The 11,776-nt window shown below is 43.3% G+C and overlaps 2 protein-coding genes and 2 long non-coding RNA genes across 4 annotated transcripts; 1 reads left to right on the forward strand and 3 right to left on the reverse strand.

The window, feature by feature from the left end:
• Positions 1-346: 346 nt before the first annotated feature.
• Positions 347-1,958, reverse strand: LOC107373954 (uncharacterized). Its single transcript, XM_015942097.3, has 4 exons — positions 1,758-1,958; positions 1,271-1,364; positions 1,043-1,130; positions 347-793 (listed from the first exon to the last, which is right to left on the reverse strand). The coding sequence occupies exons 1-4, from the start codon at positions 1,954-1,956 to the stop codon at positions 437-439; spliced, it is 738 nt and encodes a 245-aa protein (XP_015797583.1). The 5' UTR covers positions 1,957-1,958; the 3' UTR covers positions 347-436.
• Positions 1,959-1,978: 20 nt separating this feature from the next.
• Positions 1,979-3,568, forward strand: LOC139061711 (uncharacterized). The gene is made up of 3 exons (XR_011515466.1): positions 1,979-2,325; positions 3,229-3,292; positions 3,379-3,568. It is a non-coding gene; the product is annotated as an uncharacterized lncRNA (long non-coding RNA).
• Positions 3,569-4,089: 521 nt separating this feature from the next.
• On the reverse strand, positions 4,090-6,508 carry LOC129163925 (spectrin beta chain, non-erythrocytic 5-like). Its single transcript, XM_054743215.2, has 8 exons — positions 6,432-6,508; positions 6,243-6,347; positions 6,135-6,167; positions 5,153-5,200; positions 4,949-5,040; positions 4,558-4,868; positions 4,257-4,463; positions 4,090-4,174 (listed from the first exon to the last, which is right to left on the reverse strand). Exons 2-8 carry the CDS (start codon positions 6,273-6,275, stop codon positions 4,110-4,112), a joined length of 789 nt encoding a protein of 262 aa, XP_054599190.1. The 5' UTR covers positions 6,276-6,347; positions 6,432-6,508; the 3' UTR covers positions 4,090-4,109.
• Positions 6,509-6,617: 109 nt separating this feature from the next.
• Positions 6,618-8,950, reverse strand: LOC139061712 (uncharacterized). Its single transcript, XR_011515467.1, has 4 exons — positions 8,480-8,950; positions 7,710-8,015; positions 6,909-7,031; positions 6,618-6,755 (listed from the first exon to the last, which is right to left on the reverse strand). It is a non-coding gene; the product is annotated as an uncharacterized lncRNA (long non-coding RNA).
• Positions 8,951-11,776: the final 2,826 nt, after the last annotated feature.

The raw sequence follows: 11,776 nt of genomic DNA on the forward strand, positions 1-11,776 counted from the left end.
GAGCCAGCCCAGCAAACCCTTTTGATGGACGATGAGATGAGGCATCCAAAAGCACCCTCTGCAGACCACTCTGTGATGTTCCACTTGCCAACCAGAAAAGTTCAGCCACGGATCTCGGTTCCAGCACTCCATCTATCTCTATGACCCATGTTCAGCAGATTTAGCATCACCACCAAAGACTCCCTGCTTTCCAAGTTTATTGTTACTATATTGTTTTTAACCTTAAATAAATTTTATGCCTTACAGTGGTCTCTTACCATTTATTTACTATGTTGTTACTTGTAAAAACTGAATAATAAAACTGTTAAAATGATCAAAAAAGAGTTATCAATTAATAGAAATTTTATTACATTTAATCAAATAACAAAAACATTCAAGCAAATATATTGAACCAGAACCAGAAGAAACTAAAAAAAAAAAAAAAAAAAAAAAAAAACTATTTCTCAATCAACCTTTCCATCAAAGCTAAAAATCTTTCCATCATTCTTTCTCTCCTCTCCTCCGCTTCCCTCTGATGTCTCATATCCTCCCTGATCAGGTCAAGGAGCTCATCATCCCTTTTCCGTTTTCTCCTTGATGAGGACTCCGGCTGATTTCCACCACTCTCACTCTCCTCTGTCTCACTCACTGCTGCACTTGGCCCTGGAGTGTCCTCAGGAATGGAGGCAATAACGACAGGAGGCCTAGTGGAAGGCCTCTGTCCCAACACCTCGTCCATGAGGACAAACCAGGGCCAGGTTTCAGCAGTGGGCTTTCCACTGACTCCCTCTCCTGACCCTGGATACTTGCAGTCCTAAACACAAAGGGAAATAGAATTAGAAGGCTTTATTGTTTTTGTACAACAGAGAACATTGTGGCCACAATTAAATTACAGACGCTCCTTTAAGGTACGGGCTCTAGATGAGTAAGAAAATAAGATAGAGATGAATAGAAGAACAAAGTCAAATTAGAAATCATAGTCGATAAAAAATGCAATAAACACAAATTAAATGTATCAACATGTGGAGATGAAAATGGTTTCCTGTACCACACGTGTACATACTTTATACTTTGATTTCAGGTTATCCCACTTTTCCTTGGCCTGCAATGGGGTGACCTTCTCCTGCAGGCCCATCTTCTCCAGGATCATTCTAAAGAGATGATAAAGAGAACCAGAGAAGAAGGAAAACGTGTCAGCTATGTTAATAAAATAATGCCAAACTGTAGTTTTCCAAGCAGAACATAAATGGAACTATTGTACTCATAATGTGTAAATGGTTTACTCTCGTACCTCCATGCCACCGTGGCAGAGTTTTTGGCTCCTGCAAAGAGCTCCTCATTTTGCCCTCTCAGTTTGATGAGGGTGCTGGTTTGCTCTGATGTCCCTAGCACAAAAGACAAAATTTATTAGCGATGAAACAATAAGAGAACAATCAATCTAGTTAACGGTGGGTTTTTTTTACCGCCTAAAATAAAATAAAAAACATACTAACTCTTTGACAGTTACATGTTTCCTTAAAATTTCATTTATATAAACCTAGTTTTGGTTATTATTTGGCGTTCAATCACAGGATTAAATAAGATTCAAGCTCATTTACGGTGGTTTTTTTTTCTTCATTATTTTCATATTAAACATTCATGCTAGTTTACGGTGGTGTTTTTTAGCCTTAAATTACATTAAAAAAACATACTCGGTATTACACCTTATATAAAAACAAATGAAAAAAGCCCAAACACGTAATTTAAATTTTTTACCGCTATTTTGTTTTAAAACTTACATTTGAAACTGTACTGCTCTCCCGCTCCGTCAGCCATTGTTGTGAATCTGGGTCCAGGGCATGCGCGCAAAGCATGCTGGGATAGAGGACCCACAAAACCTATTCCTCGAAATGTGGGTGGAGCGAGGACGCGTTTGCGGATGCGAAAATGAAGGCTTGATGCCATAGACTGTACATATACTGGACAAACGGATTCCATTGGCTTCAATAACACGTTTGTTGTCTATAATGGGAGGTGGCCACCACCGCCATTTTGACCGTGTCACAGGTTCCGTCCAGCCCAGACAATTCCATAAAAGGGAAGAGAGGAAGCGCTGAGGGTGTGGCTGTAAGGCTGGGCTCGAGTGACGACACCCAGGCGAACTAGCTACGAGCTAACCTGAAGCTAACCCTGGCTAACCCAAAGCTAAAGCGGAGGTGGGAGCCGAGCTAACGGATGTAGCCACCTAGCTTCAACCCAACCGGAGCTAACTGGAACACCCATCGACCTGAACCTTACACGGAGTTTAGGTGGAGGTTTTCTGCGCCTGTTCGTGAGAAGTACCAGTATTAAAAAAGTTTTAAATCGGTAAGTTTATAATTTATTTCCGTAATGAAAACATTTTGCTTTGAGCAAGTTTTCAGTAGTTTTTTTCGGCGCTATCACTCCTGAGTCGCACCAGCCATTAAATGTATCATGAAGAAGAGAACATATATTTAAGTCGTATTTTGGGGGGACATTTTATTATCTTTCTTACAAAATCTGAGACCAAGCGTTTCACATTGCAACACAAGCACCGGTAACCATAACAGAATGAACAACAGCCAGCAGAGGAGAGGATGGCGGCGTTTCCACCCCTCCCGGCCGGCGAGGAGAGCTCATTCCTGGGCTGGAGCCGGCCCTCAGCACCCCGCCACAGGCTCTAACAGATGCTGGCGGTGTTTTAAACCCTCCCAGCGGGACAGGGGAACTCATTCTTGTGTGGGTCGGAGTCGGCCCGCAGCAGCGCGGTGTAGCCTACATATTTTGTTATATAAGTCGCTCTGGAGTATAAGTAGCAGGACCAGCCAGAATATGTAAAAAAGTGCGAGTTATAGTCCGGAAAATATGGCAGTTATTAGTATTCGAGCTAAATTAGCAGCCTAAATACATTTCATATATTTCCAAAATGTAATACTTGTTTGTATCTTGTACAGCCAACTAGTCTTTATTCTGGACTCAGTACAATTTACCAAAAGTAAAGAGACATTATACAGATGAAGTAAGCACAAGATAACTTACTGGAAGACACGGAATTATCATGAGAACCAGAACAAGAGAGCCCGATAACAGTCATGTGAAAATAACAGTTAAAAAGTATGTATGTATAATAGAAATAAAAATATATTAGAATTAGTGTAACTCACTGTGATCCAAACAATAAATCAGCCATAGCTGATTAGTAAATATGACATGAGGTCTTGGAGTTTTTAATTTTCATTTTTTTCTTAGATCTGTTAAAAGGTCACCATGGCAGCCTGTGTGTCTCCAACATCAGCTACACAAAGCAGCAAGTGTAAATTCCACATACCTGTCTCACCACTTCATGAATGGTTTTGTACTTTAAACAGCTAGGCCAAACCTGTTATTTTTTCTCCATAGCCATTTGGATCATTGGAGACAGCTGAGTGAGGCGTGGTGCCCAGAGAGCTGCAGAGACAACCTTGGCCTCCCTGACGTCTGTGTCTCCTGGTTCGGTTGGGGCGGACCATCGACATACATACATACATGTGCCGACACTTTGCGCCCTGTTTTATAAAATGTAGTGTTAAAAATAAATGTTTTTGCTCAATTACTGGAATTTCTTTGGTTAAGACAAAAGTGAGGAATAATCATTTACAAGTTATTTGTACAACAGGCCCATTTTAAATCCCAACAGTTTCTTAGCAGACAATAGAAATGTGTTCTTTACTAACTTTACTTGGTTTAAAAATCTTACTAAAATAGTGGCGTATTGCAAAACCCAATCATACTTGTTATGTAAACATTAGCTTTGTAGATATTTTTTACAGATCTATATTTGTGTGCAACAAATCCAAACTTAAATAATTTGTCATTCTTTATTGAAAAACAACAAAATACAGTTATACAGAAGTGTGGGAAAATGATAATGTGAAAGTATTGCTATTTAAATGTAATCCTATTTATCTTTAAAAAGAAAAACTCTAAAAATGTCCTGTACAGCATCATGACAGAAGAATGGTGGTCTGTCTGTCAGAATGTGCTGAACAGATTTGCTCTTTGAAGAGGAGTGTCATGTTTGGAGGAAGGTACTTAACCCAAGACATGCAGAATACAACACTGACCAAAAACTGATGGAAAAAATGATTTATTTATAAGGAGGAACTTAAGGTGCACAGATAAGTCTGTGGTTGGAACTGCAACAACAGCTCAGCGTCTGGAGGAGGGAGAACACAGGTGAGCTTAGGTTCTGGTTTCAAAATCCATTGTAGGCAGGCAGAGGTGTTCAGCAGACTTACTGTGGTGGGTGTATGTGTTGGCTGGAGGAGGGAGAGGTAAAGAGGAAGCGCAGGAGAGGGAGCAGAGGTGGAGAGAAGCGGGGCGTCCTGGTGGATGGGGCACTGGGTGAGATGAGAGGTGGGTTATGGAGGCTGGTGATGAGGTCCGTGTGTTGAATATCCAAATCCTGGAGTAGAGGTCAGTATCCAATGAGGTCGACAGGAATCCTGAAGAATGGTAAATCCAATATAAGAGCAAAAACACTACGAAATAACATTAATCCTAGGAACACTAGAGGTAACACGAGTGGCTGGTTACTACCAAAACTGAGGCAATCTTCTGGCGTCAACTTGTGTCCTCCATCCACCTTAAATAGGAAAGCACCCCGCTGATTGCTGATCAGGAACGGCTGGGGTGGAGTCACCAGAACCATGAAGAACGTGTCTCCAGAGACAACCCGGGTCCTGGTACCGATCAGGAAGCGGACCTTATCACCCAGAGCTGCCAGGTCATGCTCAAAGCCTTCATGTTCACGCTGCAGAGCCTGAACGCTGGCCAGGTCGTGGCCGTAGTTGTCTGTGTTCAGGGCCTGGTTCTTCTCCTCGATCCACTCTTTGGTCTCATCAGCATCTCTGAGAAGACATCAGAACTCCGTCTGAGTGTGGGTCCAAACTCTACTGACCCGTAAGCGGCGCATAAGTGTGCGGGGTACCTGTGGAAGCGCTGCACCTCATGGGCGCTGCCCAGCATGTTGCTCCGGTCTTCAGCCAGCTGTTGCAGCGAGCGCCAGCAGTTGTTCAGCTCCTGGAGAGAAACCAAACCCAGTGAGATGAAGGTGGACGCCAGCGGGCTGGACGCCGGACAAGGAAACCTGGAGACGGATCGCTCAGACAGGAAGGGAAGAGCTTCCTCTTACCTTGATGGAATTAAAGTTAGCCGTCATCTGAACGCCCAACCGTACGGTCTGAGGTCAAAGGTCACAGGAAACACACACACCAGTCAGCAGTCATACAGATGCATAAAGATAACTGTAGCCATGGCAACCAGCTGACATGTCCCCACTTTCACCAGCACCTGGTGCCTGCCGGGTCACCTGAATTCCTGTGTGATGTCAGCACGGTCGGCCGTGACTGCGGCCATCAGAGGTGACCTCTGATCAGCTGAATGAACTCACCTTCTAGGGTGATGCCGTCTTGCCCCGGGTTTCCACGGGAGCCGTCAGCAGCACGTTACTGCAGCAGCACGTCTTGCTCGCGTAAGCTGCTGCTTGGCCCTTCCCACGAGACGCGAAGCAGCAGGGGAGCAGCTGTCACCGACCGAGCACGAAGTCACACGAGTGACTTCGTCAGTAAACACAACAACAAGCAGGAGAAAACTACAACATGGTTTGTGTTTTATGTTCTGTCCATTTTATAATCGCCAATACGGACCTGAAAAACAAAGGAGACCGCTAGCTAGGTGATAACTTCTCACGGGGACGCACAGTTAGTAACTGTTTTTAAAATTAAAGCAACCGGAAGGCAGTACGTTCTTTATTCTGAAAATCTCGGTAGCTTCTCTCAATTTCCGCGTCCGATTTCCTGTCTTTCCTCCCCCAAAAATGTCGAACTCGACCCGTTTCAGAGGCGTCGCGCGTAGAAAATAGAACCGGCGCGTAAAGGCCGCGACATGCTGCTCCTGAGACGCGGCCGACTCGCGCTGCTGACGGCTCCGGTGGAAAAGGTTCTGTTGACCACAGCGGTTCCTATCAGCAGCTATGACGTGCTGCTGCAGTAACGTGCTGCTGACGACTCCTGTGGAAAGCCGGGGTTAGAGTCGGCTTCATCCTGTAAACAAACAAATGAGTGGTAACAAAAACACCACGTCTGGTTCTGGTGGAGGCGGAGGACAACACGCACCTTTCCAGGAGCAGAACCCAGATGTTCTTGTTGCTACAAACAGAGACGAGCAGAGTTAACAAACCAGGAAGTGAGAGGGACCAGCTGCTGCAGACAGGTGACGCTCACCTGAGCCTGAACCATAGGAGCCTCCTCAGCCATCAGACCTTCTGACTCCAGTTCAGATGCCACCTTGTTGATGTCCCTCAGGCGGGACTCGTTGGCCTTCAGGTCCTGCAGGACAAAAGCACCTGCTGATTATCACCTGAGCTGATCTGACAGCTGCTGCTGGAAGACGGAGAGGAGGAAAAGTCCGACCTTCTGGAAGTCGTCAAACTTCTTCTGCAAGACCTCGACCTGCTCCAGGTCCGACCCGTCTCTCCATCCTCATTCAGCTAAAGACGCGAGTTCAAGTAAAACAACCTAAAGTCACACAAACACAAAGCAGGTGTGGAGATGTTCGCTCTGAGCTGGAGGTCGTTCCTCGGCTGTGAAGGGCACACGAACCTTGTTGGTGCTGTTGAGCAGCGTGAGGATGTCGCCCTTCTTCATGGTGACCTCTCCAGGACTCTTCTCCTGGTAGTCGTACAGAGCCAGAACCAGCTCCTTCCCGGTCTCATCGTCAGTTGGAGCCACTTGTTGCTGTCGGGTTAACAGGTCTGGTGTTAGAACGTGGTGGATAAGAATGTTCTGACGGGCCGAGGGTTCTGAACCAGCGAAGTGACCTGGACCCAAACAAAGTGAGCCAGAACCTGCAGACACCTCAGAAACATGTCAGTACCAGACCTGCTCTACCTTCCTCCATTATGGTCTCTCCTTTCTGGGTGACAGCCTTGATGCGAGGTTCATGACCTGTGATCTCAGCCTGCAGAGCCTGGTGCTTCTTCAGCAGGTTCTGGACACCAATCAGGTCCTTCCCTGAGGACACATGTTAGAGTTCAGCATTATGCAGTAGACAGACCAGTTTAACCCAGGGGTTTCTTTCTTCTACAATCTGCTCTTTAACTGTATTATTTCCTGCTATTTCAGCTGTTAACTTTATTTTTTCTCTAAGTGTTTTTCTCCCCAGAAGAAGCTACAATGATGTTCTGCTGAGCTGTGGTGGCCTCATGGAGGGGGCCATCATCTAGCACACTGCTGCTAACCACTTAATCATTCTCCCTCTCCTGATAATAACATTTTACTTTCTTTGATGTTGGATGTACTACTGCTAGTTTACCCGTTTAATTATAGATTCACTAGGATAAATACAATAAAATTTATCTCTCGCCAAATAGAATATTTACTAAGAAATCACAATGTAACGTGTGTGTGTGTGTGTGTGTGTGTGTAAAAGCCATGTGTAGTGTTTATTTATAAAGCATATGTTGTTGGATTTTATCCAGAATCGAGACTTTGAAAATATATTGTTTAATTACAGTTTGATTTATTTGACATCTGTATAATGTTTATTATTTTGCTTTTTCCCCCTAAATGCCTAACGTTTGAGTTTAACATGAATATCAGTCATTCATCCCAATACATGAAGTTACACATTTTAAATTTTAATAGGGGAAGACTGCAGGAGGGAGAGGTAAAATCATAGACTGTACATACTTGCTACCCGCCGGCTGTGATCACAAGCGACAACATATTAGTTCCCGCTGCTTCTTCGGTAAACAGCGCCAACAAAAACAAAGAAACTTGGGATCTTGTCGGCGTGGCGGTGGGATTTAAGGGAAACGCTGTATGCCCTATAGACTTCTCACCGAGCTGCAGTATTTCTCCGGTCAGATCTGTCTCTGAGAGCTCCATGAGCGGTCAGCCCGCGCAGAAACTAGCCGCCGCACCGGTCAGGCTGCCTGGCCTGACCGCTGGGGATTACCGGATGTTAGAATGGACACAGGTGTCACTCCAAGCCTGCTGGAGATTTTAAGGGTTGAGATGAAAACACCCTACCACTCAGGCTGCTTACACATCGATATTAAGTTGTCGCTGTTGCGCTCACGCCATAATACAGTATTAGATGCGGTTAAAGTCAGACATGAAAAACTCCACGAGCGGTCAGACCGCGCAGCAGCTAGGCGCAGCAAGTAGGCACCGGATCGGTCAGGCTGCCCGGCCTGACCGCTGGGGATTACCGGGTGGAAGAATGGACACAGAAGTCTCCCTCTTAGCGCTCCGTCATATTTCAACCCATTTTGATCTTTTACCATATTACCCATCTAAATATGCCCTATTAATTATTTTACCGTATTTTACATTTAAATTTCATGGTTAAACAGTAAATGCTACATGTTAAACTGATGGTTAGCTAGCTACTTCGGTAAACTCAGCTAGTTTAAAGGCAGCAGTGACATAAAATACGAATATAGATTTTAACTTACCGAAAAAAATGAAGTGGAGACTCCTTGGACGCTCTATTAGTGCAATTAATACCACTGCAAGTCATTTTGTCCAACAATTGCACCAATAATATCCAAAACAGAATTCACAAGCACAGACACTCAAAATCCCGAAACAGCTTCCAGGAGGGGCCGAGGCTGTACTGAGGCCTTTCCACGGAGCTAGCTCTGTGGTCACGTGGGTCTGAGGCGGCGGTCACGTGTGTCGGATGCTCATTAATTATACAGAATTTTAGGCTTTCAATACACTTAAACAGAAGAGTGAGAAAAAAATTCACCCCCCTCAGAGTTGTCATGAGTATAAACTAGATAATTTAGACAAAAAACATGTTTTGGCACCAGGCTGTAAACATGTTTATTTCTGCTGTGAAATCGGCATTTTCAACATGGGAGTCAATGAGGATTTGCTCGCTTCTGGCACCAGCCCCCAGCGGATGAGGGTGGAACTGCAATTTTTCTTACTTCTGGGTTGGGACCATTTTCTGAGCGGCATTGTGGGGGCTTGCTTGATGCTCCTGGAGTGTTCTGCGTAGATTCGGATTCGATACACCTGGACTTCCGGCAAAATGGCGGAGCGGGTGCATCACAAATTCTGAACGCAATCTATTTGTCCCAGTAATTCAACAACCTGACCATCCAGCTATATTCACCAGATATTTCAAGCTTTATATCATTGTGAAATTCACTTTTAAGAAAGAGTTAAGCCATGGAACCGTCTTCAAAACGTGACACGGCCGCTACCCACCACAACTACGCAGCAAAGATGGAAACTTCGGCTGAGAGCCTCAAAAGGAAAGACCCTTTCTCTCCGGCAAAGAACAAAACAACCTCCAAAATGAAGGACCAGACTACAGATGAAGGTACGAAGGCCATCCTTGAAGCGATAAAAAAGCTCACAGATAAAGTGGAGGGCCTCGGCACGCAAATTAGTCACAACTCCAATATGCTAGCTAGCATGGCTAAAGCAGTGGAGTTCAACGCAGCGGAGATCAAAGACTGTAAAACGCGGCTACAAACCATGGAGCGAGAGGTATCAGTCAATAAAAAAGATAACACCATGCTAATGGAAAGTGTCCTGGAGTTAGAGAGGTACAAACGCCGATGGAACCTCAGAGTCAAAGGATTAAAGGAACGTGAAGGAGAAGACACGCGAGATATGATAGCAAACTTGCTGAAAAAAATCTCACCTGAATGGGCTCCGAACATCAACCATATCGTGGATTCTGCTCATCGGCTGGGGAAAAGAGAGGAGAAAAGAACCAGGCATGTCCTCGTCCAGTTCACACAAAGATTACACCGTGACGCGCTGTGGAAGATGACCAAGGATTCCTCCATTTGCAAAGAACTGGGGATCGGATTCATTGAAGACCTCTGCAAAGCTGACAGGGAGGCTCGAATGGCGCTGTGGCCTAAAATTCAACAAGCACGGGCGGCTGGAAAAGGAGCGTACTACAGAGGAGGAGACGGTTACATCGATGGTCACAAAATCACGGTCTGAAGAACAGGAAGACTTCAATACGGTCCGGATGGTCCAATAATTCAAAATATTGAAGGGACATTAACATATCCTTTTGTGCCTTTTTGAGCCTTATGTCCTTTTTTTTTTCGCAGACTTATCCAAAAGTCGGTTGAAGTTATTGTTCTCTAGCAGTTGCTAGTTAGTTTAGTTAGTTTAATAATGAATGTTAATCTTTTTTGCATCTCTTTGAATGCTAGGGGCTTAAGAAACATTAATAAGAGAAAATCTATTTTTTTGTTTTGTAAGGGAGAGAAAGCTAACATTATTTTATTACAAGAAACACACTCACAACAGGAGGACGAAAAATTCTGGATTAATCAATGGGGGGATAAAATTCTTTTTGACCACGGCTCCACCAAATCAGCAGGAGTGGCCATTCTATTTTGTAATTCTCCTTGGAAATTAGTAGCTTCTAAATTTAGCAGCAATGGTCACTGGCTAATCTGTGTTTTAAATAGTGATGACCAGTATTGTATTGTGGCTAATATTTATGGTTTTAACAACCCAAATCAAAATAAACTCTTGCTTACAGAACTTTCTAACAATATCACTAATCTAAAACTAACCTACCCAAGTGCAAGTATTATTGTTGGAGGTGATTTTAACATGGTTTATGATGAGCATTTGGATAGATACCCTTCTAGGTGTCAACATAGTTCTCATAATTCCACCTTATCTAATTTCTGTGGCAATCACAGCTTAGTAGATCCCTGGCGCCTGGCAAATCCTAATTTTAAACAATACTCCTGGTTCAAACCAAATAATAACCTAAAATCTAGGATTGACTTCTGGTTAATTTCTGCTTCAGTTACATCTCATGTCTCAGACTGCTGCATGTCAGCAGCTCCTCTGTCTGATCACTCAGTTATAAAGTTGAAATTTGCGCCTCCTGGCGGTGGACTCAGAAATAAAGGCTACTGGAAATTCAATTCTGCATTACTAACTTCTCATGAATACTGTGATGGTATTAAATCTCTAATCACTGAAGTGATGGCTGATAACACTGTAGGGTCTTATGTGTCAAAGTGGGAGTTTCTAAAATTCAAATTTCGAGAATTCTCCATCCATTTTGGGAAATCATTTCACAAAAACAATAAACTAGCAGAACTTAATCTAATTAAAGAAATTAATACGTATTGTAATAAGGCATCACCAAATGAAAGTGACAAACAAAAATTATTAACTCTACAAGGTAAGCTTGATGAAATGTATCTAAAAAAAGCAGAAGGAGCCTACATAAGATCCAGAGCTAAATGGATTGAAGATGGTGAAAAAAGCACAGCTTATTTTTGTCAACTAGAAAGAAGAAGGCAAGAAAGAAATTCAATTAAAACATTATTAATTCAAAATCAAATATGTACAGATCCAACTTTAATTACAAAAGAATTGACCTCTTTCTACAGCAAATTATACTCAGCGGCCTTCTCTGAGACTGATTCAAACTTTTTCTTCGATCACATTAAGAAATTTATCCCGAGTATAGATGATGATTTTGCAGAGTTATGCGATGCTGATATTACTATGCTTGAACTAGACAACGCAGTTAAAAACTTAGCCATAAATAAATCCCCCGGTTGTGACGGCCTAACGTCTAATTTCTATCGACACTTTTGGGATCTGTTAAAAAATCCATTTATTCTTATGTTAAATGAAGCAACTGATACTTTATATTTTCCTCCCACTATGAAACAAGGCCTAATTACTCTGATACCAAAACCCGGTAAAGACTCTAAAATTATAGATAACCTTAGACCCATAAC

Source organism: Nothobranchius furzeri, chromosome 11 (genome assembly GCF_043380555.1).
Source record: "Nothobranchius furzeri strain GRZ-AD chromosome 11, NfurGRZ-RIMD1, whole genome shotgun sequence".
Lineage (NCBI taxonomy): Eukaryota > Metazoa > Chordata > Actinopteri > Cyprinodontiformes > Nothobranchiidae > Nothobranchius > Nothobranchius furzeri.